The 12,519-nt window shown below is 31.6% G+C and overlaps 1 protein-coding gene across 1 annotated transcript in view; it reads left to right on the top strand.

Moving 5' to 3' along the window:
• The first annotated feature begins 7,185 nt into the window (after positions 1-7,185).
• The window catches only part of LOC131149117 (protein INVOLVED IN DE NOVO 2-like), a 59,851-nt gene continuing 54,517 nt past the window's right edge, over positions 7,186-12,519 (top strand). The window contains exons 1-2 of the mRNA XM_058099231.1: positions 7,186-8,918; positions 9,380-9,561. Of these exons, the coding sequence (XP_057955214.1) occupies positions 7,715-8,918; positions 9,380-9,561 (1,386 nt within the window). The 5' untranslated portion in view covers positions 7,186-7,714. The remainder of the gene's footprint in view (positions 8,919-9,379; positions 9,562-12,519) is intronic.

Here is a 12,519-nt window from a genome sequence, read left to right as displayed (position 1 = left end):
ATTAATTAAAAGCATACAATCCTCCTTCTTGTAGCACTATCCTACTGAAATATTACTCCACTATAGGTACCAAAAAAGGAAACATCCTTACCTTACCTAAAAACATATTATTTGTTCAAAAATATTAATACTAATAAGTTAATTATTTTATGGCATAGTTTTTAAATATTTATTAGTTAATTTATGACAGAATTTTATAATATTAATTAAAATATATTTGTTATTTCATAAAATAATTAATAACTTTTATCAATTACAAAAATTATTGACTCAATTAATATTAACAGTTACGAAAAAAAATTGATTCGGTTATTATCAGCAGTTACAAAATTAAATTATAAATTTATAGAGAGATTTCAAAATATCACTTATTTATTTATGGTGAGTTTTCAAAATACTAATCATTTTATTTATTCTCTCTTAAATTAATTCATTTATTAATGACCATTATAAGAGCAATTAATTCAATCATTGTTAAATTTTTAATTGATAATTAAAAAAATAAATTACACATTTAAATTAAAATATTAATTCAATTATTAATGATTATCAAAATTATTAATTCAGTTGTTAATAGAAATTATGAAAAATAAGTATTCAATTATTATATTACTAATTTAGGAAACAAGCTACGCAATTATAAGAAAGTTTTATGGCATGGTTTTATTAGAAATGCACAGGGGAGACTTGTTAAATTAAACATGTGACTGAGTTATCTTCTTATTCCTCATAACAAGTTAATTACTTATTTTTTCATATTTTTTATTTAGTCATTGAAAAAACAACAACACAACGACAACAATAAAACCAAATCTTAAGTCCCACTAGGTAGAATCGGTTATATGAATCATTTTTTGCCAATTTATGCGATCATGGACCATTTCTTTTGACAGATTTAGGGATATTAAATCTTTACTCACTATCTCCTCCCATGTTATTTTAGGTCTACCCCTACTCTTTCTACTGTCCCCCACGGTAACTAACTAATTCTTCCTCACTGATGTACTATGTGGCCTATGTTGTAAGTGTCCATACCATCTAAGTCGTCCCTCCCTTATCTTATCTTCTCTAAGTGCTGCACCAAACTTACCGCGAATATATTCATTCCTTAATTTATCTTTCAATGTTACACCATTCATCCATCTAAGCATTCTTATCTCGACAACTTTTACATTTTGGATATTATGTTTCTTTGTGGCCCAACATTCCAATCCATACAACATAACTGGTCTTATAACTATCATATAAAACTTGTTTTTCAATTTTAAGGGTATCCTACGATCACATAACACACTTGCAGCACTTCTCTATTTTACCCAATATGCTTTAACTCTATGCATTACATAATTTTCAATTTCTCATTCAGCTTGCATAATATATCAAATATATTGAAATCTACAAGTGCTATTTATTTCTTTATTATCAAGTTTAATTTTGTCTCCAATAATCCTCCTATTATTACTAAAATTACATTTCATATATTTTGTCTTATTTTTACTTATCCTAAAGCCTCTAGATTCCAAAGTTTCTCTCCATAATTATAACTCAGCCTCTACTTCGTCCCTAGTTTCATTAATTAGTACAATATCATCTACAAACAACATATACCATGGAACCTCCTTTTGAATACTCTTAGTTAATTGGTCCATCACTAAAGCAAAAAAATAAGGACTCAAAGGAGATCCTTGATGTACACCTATGGTAGAAATTCTCAAATTTCTCCATCTATAGTCTTTACACTAGTCATTACTTCATCGTATATATCCTTAATAACATCAGTATATGTAACGATCTGCTTATATTATCATATAATAAACATATTTAATAATAAGGTCAACCCGAACCTGTGGGTACCGGGGACACACCTGTCATACACAGCAGAAACCTAGGCAACAGTAAATGTAAATCACATTCTCATAACCATAAAATATAAAATACCTGAGTCAACTACATTCCCAAATATCTGTGTTTATGTACAATCTCTAAAAATACAACATACATACAAACATATCTAGGAACCCACAACACATATCTACTGTCCCTAGATCAAAACTTACCCTCGTAGTGGGGTAGTACTACTAACTCAACGGCGGTCACGCTCCGCCGGTCTTTCTAGGTTACCTGAAAATCATTTAATGTTCGGGGGGTGAGACACTTCTCAATAAGGAAAATACACTAAATACAGTTGTGTGACAACATGAATATTTAATGATAATATAAATATACAGTACATTCTTCATACCAGAAAACATTCATCATTTAGTAACTGTATAAATGTATACCTTCATATTTTTAATAAATCATACTAATCATAACTGTCTAGTATAGCTAATAATACTGAAAACATATCTAAAATGAATAGCTAGCTGATGTCATGTATTACCCCCCATGACGGGTTGTGCAGCTCGAAGGCGGGACTCGACAATGGTTGGCCGACCATTGCCGAGTCAAAAATGTCTCTAAGTATGATGGGCTCGCCACACCTTGGTCCGGACTGTCAGGTGGACGTCTATAACTCTACATTGAAACTCACATCGACTATCCATCTCCCACCCCCTCGTGGGGTGGTTAGCACCAATCTGAACATAGATATCTGATCTATATAGCTACGGTACCGTGCTCCTGAACTAAACTAAACTAACATTCGGGTTCTGATAACATATAATACATGATAATATAGCATTTAACATAAATGGATTGATAGCATTTGTATACTTTTATAAAAACGGCCTTGCGCCGAACATTTCGTAAATATGACCTTGCGCCGAATATTTCATAAACACAGCCTTGTGCCGAAAACATATAACATACACGGCCTTGGGCCGGTTATCAATTACAGTCTTGCATTGAAAATCTCATACATATCATTTTGAGTAAATAAGTCTTTTATCGTGTACTTCAAAATCATCATATACTGCATTATTTCATAATTCCCGAAAACATGCTTATTCGCAAAATTGTCATAATATAATACGTATCATGTAAAAATAATATTTATGCCACACTATGCTGTGTAAAATCATACTTTTCATTATAAAATTACATTTCCTATATAATAACAATATTTTCCCGAATATGCATTTTCTAAATAATATTCAAATATAAAACATACTTTCCTGAAAAATTAATTTACTGATAAATAATACTAATTTGCATGGAAAAATAACTACTTTAGTTTATTTCCTTACCTGACACTGAGAAAAACCCCCTAAAAAATCCACTCGTCATGCACCCGTAGGGTTCCCCGTTCAACACTCTGAATTCAACAACTCAAAGAACTAAACTTTAGTATTTTCATGTGAATATCATTTTCCTATAACTATAAGAAGACCAAATTTGGCATAAAAAACCTTACCTCAACTCAGGAATGAGTTTCAACTTGCTTCCACTAACGATCCGCTCTGGCATATTTGGAGAAAATTTCCCCAAGAGCATCATGGTGGTCTCAGATCGTCGATCCGGTGAACGACGAAGCCAAAATCGAAAAGAGAGGAGAGAGAAACCGTAGAGAGAGAGAGAGAGTGAGAATTTCTGATTTTTCCTGTGTAAAATTGAGTTTTTGCACTATTTATAGAGCCGAATTCATCGATGCGATGCGTCACCTCATCGATGAGTCCCTGAAGAGTTTCATTGACAAACCTTCACCCCTCGTCGACGAAATTCAGAATTGCCAAAACCTTTCTTGATATTTTCTCATTGACGAGATATACCCTCGTCGACGAGCCCAATTGTCACCGACGAAGTTTGCTGCGCCTTTTTTTTTCAATTCTCATTTTCCTCTCTCTTAATTGTTATTTAAATACCATTATACTTCGGGTCATTACAGTATACCTAGTGCATACATCATTTTTTTTTTTTCTAAAACCTATCATAGAACTTTCCTAGGTATCCTATCATTTGCTTTCTCAAGGTCAATAAATATCATAAGCAAGTCCCTATTATTTTTCCTAAAATTTTTAATTAATCTTTTTAAAAGATATATAACTTGTGTAGCAGATCTCCTAGACATAAAACCAAATTGATTTTCTGAGACTTTCATTTCTGACCTTAATATTTGTTCAACTATCATTTCCCATAGTTTCATTGTATGACTCATAAATTTAATTCCACGATAGTTATTACAACTTTGAATATCTCCTTTATCTTTGTATATAAGTATTAAATTACTTTTCCTCCATTCATTTGACATTTTCTTAATTTTTATAATTGTATTAAATAAATTAGTTAATTATATAATTCCGTTATCATCTAAGCATTTCCAAACTTCAATTGGGATGTTATCTAGTCCAGTAACTTTCATATTTTTCATATTTTTTAGTGTAAACTTAACTTCATTAACTTTAATTTTACAAATAAATTTCATATTTTTAGTCTTTTATTCATTTAACAATTACAAGTTTAAGCTTTCTATTTGGTTTTCATTAAACAATTTACTAAAATAACTTCGTCATCTTTCTTTAATATCTTCGTCATTAATCAAGACAATATCATCATCACTTTTTATACATTTTACATTTCGTAAGTCTTTACTTTTCCTTTCTTTAGCTTTACCAAATTTAAATATATCTCATTTGCCTTCTTTTGTATATAATCTATCATACAAACAATTATATGATTTGTACTTAACTTCACTAACGATATTTTTTGCATCTTTTCTTATTTCCTTATATTTTTTCAAAGTTTTACCTGTTTATACATTTTTGTCACGTTTTATATCAATTTTTTTTTTGTCTTTATGACTTTTTATACATCTTTATCAAACTACAAACTTTCTTTACTATTCGAGAATCTTTCCCTTTATTCATCTAAAATTTCTTTTGTTATATTTTTAATAGAGCTAGTTAATCTACTCCAAAAAGTATTTGTATCTATTCTACCATCTATAGTCCAGTCTCAATCTTTGATCATTTTATCCTTAAATTTTATTATATTTTTTTCCTTTTAAGTTTCACCACCTAGTTCTTTTACATTGGTTTATTTTTTCATTTTTCTTCCATTTTTTATGCATATATCTAACATTACGACTCTATATTATGTCGTTAGACTTTTACCTGGAATAACTTTATATTGAGAAAATAAATGAAAAAAATAAAGAAAAAACCAAAATTTAACAATTTTTAGATTTCATATAATAATGAACTATCAGTGTGAGTTTTACTAGATTTTGCTTACTGTACCAACTCAATGGTCAACATTATTTTATTTGATTGAAATATAAGAGATATTTTTACTATGATGTTAAATTGTTATACAAACTTTTGATTACAAAAAATAAACTATATGAGAAAAACTAACATTAAACTTTATAATTTTAATTTATGACGTTTGAATTTTGAAATTTTAGTTATCTTTTTTTTAGCATTGTGATGGATATGTTACTTGAATTTAAAAATATATAATTATGTTTTATTTGTTTTATAATATTTGGAGTCATTAAATTTTTATGAAATTACATTTAACAAACATTTTGTAATACTATAACTACTAGGCATTTTTATGATTTATTAATAATTTTTTACATATATTTTAAGAAAAAATTAAAATAATAATAAAATTATTTTATCATGCTTATTTAAATCAATTGATTCAAAACGATCGAACCGACAAACTGTTCAATTTGAGAATCGGTTAGGTTTTTAGTTTGTTTATTCAGTTTTCAAGACATTACGCTGACCAATTTTTTTTAATTCAATTCAATATCATTTTTTATATATTTTTTAAAAATTATAAAACAATAATAAAATTGTTTTGTCATACTTAAGTTAATCAATTGATTTAAAGCGATTAGATCGGTAAATCATTCAATTTGAGAATAAGTTAAATTTTCAACTCATTTATTTAATTTTGAAGACATTATATTATCCAATTTTTTAAATTTAATTTATTTAATTTAATATATTTTTAAAATATTATTTTATCAAGAATAATTTTGTTTTGCATATACTTAATTGTTGATTAATGGTCAACTAGCGAAATGTTTATACCATTAATAGATTTAAACCCCAGATTTAACACAACAAATTTCAAAAATAATTTCGCCCATTTTCAAGGGCCTAGATTAGCTATGGACTGCTTTTCACTTATGAATTTTTTGTTATTATATCTAACAGTAAATAGAATAAATGAATTATCTTAGCATCAATGAATAAATATAAACATAATTAATTATGCACAAAGTCGCACTTAGTTGGCACACTAAGCTCAGAAGATTCCTTTTCGTAATTTCTTCTAAAAAAAATAATAATATGATAAAGTAAGCTTGCAAGATTTATAAGTGAGCTAAGTGATTAAAAAAAGAAAAAAAAATGTGGGCTCCACCTTCTGCCTTACTTTTTGGATTTTCTTAATATTTGTTTTGCTTCCTTGAGAAGTCTCCTCCATTATTACCAATAAGCCCCTTATTATTCTAAATTTATTACATGTGCCTCCATTTAAATTTGTAGGGTTTATTAAATAATATTAAAATGTTATTATTATTATTATTATTATTTTCATTCAGGCCTATTTGCAATTCGTTTAGTTTACTGAATAAATAAATTGACCATACATCAAGGTATTCGAAATACCTTCTAATTTTCCTAAGCAAATATATGTTTTGTACTTAATCCTATAAAAGAAAAAAATTCAAAGTCACTTTTCTATCTTTATCCTTTCTTAATTTTTATTTTAAAAGTAAAATGTCTAATGCTTAAAGTGAAATTTTGTTTCCGTTCTATAATGCATAATAGTAAGAAGGCTATAGTCGACATAGAAGAAGTACCATCAATTTAACTTCTAAAAGTATTTTATTTTAAATATTTTATTTTAAATGAGCGATTCTTAAAGTTTAAGTTTTAGTTTTGATAAAGTTTTTTTTTTTTAAAAACACTTAAGCTAACATTTTTCAAAAATCAAAATATCAATGTCTTGTAATTTAAAATTATAAGGGTTTACCAGTTGAATTATACTTTGGAACCAATGGTATGAATTATTTATTAATAAGTAATTGTGATTTTATAATAATTTTTATAAATAACATTGCAAATTTTATTAAACCAATTAATGAGATTTGCTCGCGTCAATATAGAAATGAATTTTTCCAAGAAAATTAACAAATCTAGTTGGATCGAGATGACGTAAGCTCATTTCGAAAATAATTTATTTAATATATTATTTTAAAATAATAATAAAATGGAAAAAAAAACTAACTTTTGCATCCATAGATTGCCTAAATGCCACCCGCGCGGCAGCGAGTACGCAAGACTTCGTATAAGCGAGAGTGGTGATGTTTTGATTGATTTGCAGAAACCAAATGAGGAAGGCGAAGATCGGGTCCTGTTCTGTTTGAGAAAGAAGCAGGGTGCAATTGCGGGTTTTGGGTTGCAGAAAATGTATAGAGTTTCATGGTTCCGGAGGACGGGAAGTCCAATTTTCTTTCTCTTTCTCTCACTTTTTGTGTTTACGAACCCTAGAGTTGTTTTCTGTTTGGATAATTGAAGGAAGGTATGCTTGCTTCTTATCCGCGGAGAAGGATCCTCGAGCATTGATTGTTTTCAATTTCTTGGCGGCAAGATTCTGAGATTAGCGGAAGTTCTATCTCTCTATCTGGACAAACCCTATAATCGTTTGTGTTTGGTTGGAGAATTGATCGGAGGTCTGTTTGCTTATCTGCGTAAGAGTTTTTGATCGTCCGGCTGTCAGTCGTTAATTTTTGAATTTGATAGGCTTGGTTGGGATGCCTCCTGGCGTGGAAGAAGATACGGATATCTCCAAGTCGGAGGTAGAGGATTACAAGTATGAATATTACGAAAGATTGAAGAGGGGGAAATATAAGGTGAAGTTTACTAGCAGAGTATTCCGATGCCCATTTTGCCCGGATAGGAGAATGGTTGATTACACCTACAAAGAACTCATGCGACATGCTTTGAGCAGAGGCTCTCAGAGGAGATGTTTGAAGGAGAAAGCCAAACACTTAGCCTTGGTGAGGTACATGGAGAGATATCTCGACGCGAGGGATGCACCTCCGCGGTCTGGGAAATGGAAGGAAACCCCAATTTTTGAGAATGCGGCGGGTGAGCAATTTCTTGGGGCAAAGGATGCCCAGCCTTCTCTTGAGGCGAAAGATGCTCAGCCTTATCTTGAGGCGAAGGATGCTCAGCCTTATCTTGAGGCGAAGGATGCCCCGCGGCCTGCCGAAAGGAACGAAAACCCAATCGTTGAGAATGCAGGGGATGAGCAGTCTCTCGTGGCGAGGAATGTGCCAAGGCCTGCCAAAAGGCAAGAAAACTCCGCTGTTCAGAATGCGGTGGATGACCGATCTCTTGCCGCGGAGGATGTGCTGCGGTCCGCCAAAAGGCCCGCCGTTGAGAATGCCGGCGAGCTGTTCGTGTGGCCGTGGATGGCTATTGTTGCAAATCTCCCGGTTGAATTGAAAAATGGGCTGTATGTGGGGGAAAGTGCGTCGAAACACAGGGATGATCTGGCCAAACAAGGGTTTAACCCTGTGAAAGTTCAACCTCTGTGGACTCGCAGGGGTCATTCGGGGTATTCTATAGTTGTTTTCAACAAAGGCTGGGATGGGTTTACGAATGCAATGATGTTTGAAAAGAGCTTTGAAGCAGATCGCCGAGGCAGGAGGGACTATATGAGGAGGAGAGCAGATGGTAATAAAGTATATGGGTGGGTTGCTAGGGAGGAGGACTTTAATTTGAAGGGTCTCATTGGGGACCATCTCCGTAAGAATGGGGATTTAAAGAGCGTCTCTGAAATTCAAGCAGAGGATGAGAGGAAAGAAAACAAACTGGTTTCGAATTTAACCAACGTGATTGAGGTCAAGAATCTGCAGTTTCAAGAGGTGCAAAAGGAGCTCTATAAAACCGACAAGTCTTTGATGAGTGTGATGAAGCAGAAGGATGAAATGCATCAAACCTTTAATGAAGGTACGTTAATTATAGGCAGACTGCTTTTCAAGGAAAACAACGTAATTGAGGTCTGATCCTGGCATTATACTTTTATTTCTCTAAGACTAATGGCGATTTTGGATAAAGGATTTGCTCGGGAAAAGGAAAGTGGAAATTCATTTTTCATTATATTTTCTCTCTATATCAAATACCATTTAAAATAAAAAATTATTTTAATATGATTAAAAATAAAAAAAAATCAAATAATAAAGATGTGTAAAATTAAATTTTATTTATTGATTTGGTAAAATTTTATTTTCTTTCAAATTTTCCTTAACAGCCAAACATGAAAAAGTGAAATCCTTCTTATTTTCCTTTCATTTCTTCAATATTTTCGAATTCCAAATTGGCTGTAAAGGTCTTGTCTGATATTCAACAGTGGAATTACTTATATTACATCTTTATCTGTCATAATATTTTGTTACAACTTTCTGAACTAGAGTTGAGCAAGATGCAACAGATTGCCCGTCATCAACTTGAAAATATTTTCATTGAGCATGAAAAGGTTAAGTTCCAGTTGGAAGCTCAGAAGAAAGAGTTGGGTCAGCGTGAGAAAGTATTGGACAAACGGGAGGCACTAAATGAAAATGAGAGGAAGAAGCTCTATCATGAGAAGAAAATGGTAATGCATCTTGGTTCCTTATCTATGCTACTGGCTATGCTGCTTTTAAAAGAATGAAGAATATGCTTGTGTTTTAAACAAGGAAAAATAAACGATGCATCTTTTTGGATGTTCTCAAATTCCTCTCTCTCCAACTGACAAAATTATCTTTTATCATTGCTCTCCCCCTCTCTTCCCCTCATCTACTTATCTAACCTGCCTAAGTAGTATTTGATTGTTGTCCTTTGCTTTGGCTATGTTTTTGTTGTTCAGTTGGCGTCCTTTACTGGTTGGCCCACTTGATTTAAATATTAATTAGGCTATACAAACAATCTCCTCAATTGATTCGCTCTTTGCAATTTTTGTTTGTAAGCTTTAGTGGTTTGTGATGTTTGTCCTCTAGATTTACATATTCTTCATCTATTTTTCTTTCATTTTTTTTATAGAAAAAATTACGTAAACCCCTTTTGTGGTTTAATAAAAAAATCATAGAGCCACTGTATGGTTTTATTGTGACCACTAAATCCCTTTGTGGCTTTTAAAACTATAAAAAGTTGTAACTCATTAGTTTTATTGATCAATATATTAGATGAAAATGCTACTGTGTCGACACCAATAATCATTTTCTTTTCTGACAGCATGATTACATAGTGCTCCACTATGTCTGTGAACTGATTCAGAAGTTTAGCATGTGATGCTGTATCTTTTGAGGACAAGAGGATATCATCAATATAGATCAGGACATGATGAAGTATGGGCTGGAAGATCTTGATCATTGTCTTTATTTTAATGGACAAACATGCCCATGAATGATAATACTCTTTTTCTTTAAACCTCCAAATAACAATCATATTGTTTATTATTGTCACCGTTATTATTATGTAGCTTAAGTATGCTCTTGAAGGCCTATGAGAATACCATATACATTAATCACTAGATACATTAGATATAAAATTAAATTAAAAATTCATGATATTTATTTTACATCTAATCTCAATAGTTATCTAATAAACCTAAAAATGCTAGGAGAATAAGATATAATACTAATAAATTAATTAAATATATTTGTATTAATTACATAGGGAATTTTGGTACTTTTAACACATTTAAGTAAACATGAGTTAATGGTGTTATAACTTTTCATTATTTTAAAAATCACTGGGGGCGGGTTGTGTAGTTTCTCCTTTTTTTTTTGTGTTTTGTTTTTTTTGGTTTTGTTTTTAGTTGGTTGTTGCTTTTTTTTTTTTAATAACGTTTTTGAAAGGGTTGAAGTGTGATGAAGAGGGCAAAGAAAAGCTTCTAATCTTCAAGAGGGTCTTGATTTCCTTGCATCTGCATCTGTGCTGCTGTTGTTGTGGTCAGACACTCATATTCATTATCCTCATTGAGATCTTCCATTGTTTTTGTTCTTTTTGAAAACAAATTGTCTAGTCCCTATTGTGATGAATGGCACTAAACCAAAAGCTTGGGATGTTTTGATATCCTTTATTAACTATCTTTGGGGCCTTGGTGCTAATCCCACTCATGTTTCTTTTTATAACAACTCGAGCCTCTGTTATAGAGGCTTTCTTAGAAACTTGCCTTTGTTTCATATTCAAGATCCATAGTGCTATAAGTATTCCTTGCCATGATCTGGTATGAATGAACAATTGTCTTTTAATATTTCCTCAGGGATATTTCAATATAATTTTGACAATTTTCTTCAACTTCCCATCAATGCTATCTGTTATTTAATGGAAGTAAGTTGATAATCATCTTTGGACTAACATGGTTGTTGCAGCTGCTCTGTTTCAATCAAAGCATGTAACCCATCTATTCACTAGGGATTAATTCTCTAACTAGGCAGGTAAATGTTCCACTATTTTCTAATAAGTATTATCACTAAGGGCGTTATGATTTTTTTCTCAATTTTATTTGAGATTGAGATATTGGATATTTGATATTTTGATTTTAGTAACACCTTATGCCACAATGTATCAACATCCATTTGGAATTCTTCCAATAGAGATTTTAGGGTCAAGTTGCTCTGTACTTTCACACTTTTTGGATTGAAAATCATCATTCTATGCAATATCATGAGAAACGTTTTGCGATGTTTGTAGAAACCCTCTTGAGAAATGTCAGGATTGATTTTGCTTTGAATTGCACAAACAGATGACATGCGTGCACAACTTTTTTTAATAACTTAATGAGGCACTCTGATTCAGCAATCTTGTGTTGGTCCTATATTCAGATTTACAATTTCTTATTTATAAAATTGATTTTGTTGCTTGCTTCACCTAAGATTTGGCAGCTTGGGTTTGTTAAGTTTTGTTAAAAATTATTATATGGAGTGTGATCCTAATTTGCTTACTCTGCTTATTTTTATTATTATTATTTTTAGATGTTTCTGTTAGAGGTTATTTATGCCTTTTGGTATTATTATTAAGTGTGTTAGTAAGTTAATTTTTGAGAGTGTAAGTGTATTATTGTCATTAGAATGTATTTGGTTTGTATTATAAATAGAGGGAGAGACCCATCTTCAAGTTAGGTCATTCATTTTAATCAAAATCTCAACATGGTATCAGAGCATGATGATCCAACCTAGATCCTATCATACTCAGCTGTTGCCGGAAAACGAATTCCCTTCGCTGCCCTTCTCAGATCCACCTCCACGGTTCCACCCTTCCTTATTTCAAAAAACCAATCATATAACCAAAAACAATACCCTCTGAAGTCTACCCCCACAAAACCTCATAGCTGGAAGCAGCCCCACGAGTCTCCATGCAGTGCCAACGCCATGCGTCAGCGCGTGAAACAGTTTCTGGCCACCTTTTTTTCCCCTCCGCCATGTTCTGATTCCTTCTCTAGACAATATTATCAAGCTGTTTGCCATGTTTTTTGCTCAAAGATCCAACCTTTTTCGACCATGCACTCATAGTAATCCGTTAGTTTCTGTTTGGTGTTTGTAAAGGCTTCTTTGTGAGTTCCTTGGAGCAG

Source organism: Malania oleifera, chromosome 2 (genome assembly GCF_029873635.1).
Source record: "Malania oleifera isolate guangnan ecotype guangnan chromosome 2, ASM2987363v1, whole genome shotgun sequence".
Classification (NCBI taxonomy): Eukaryota; Viridiplantae; Streptophyta; class Magnoliopsida; order Santalales; family Ximeniaceae; genus Malania; species Malania oleifera.
This window is presented reverse-complemented; position numbering and strand designations above follow the sequence as displayed.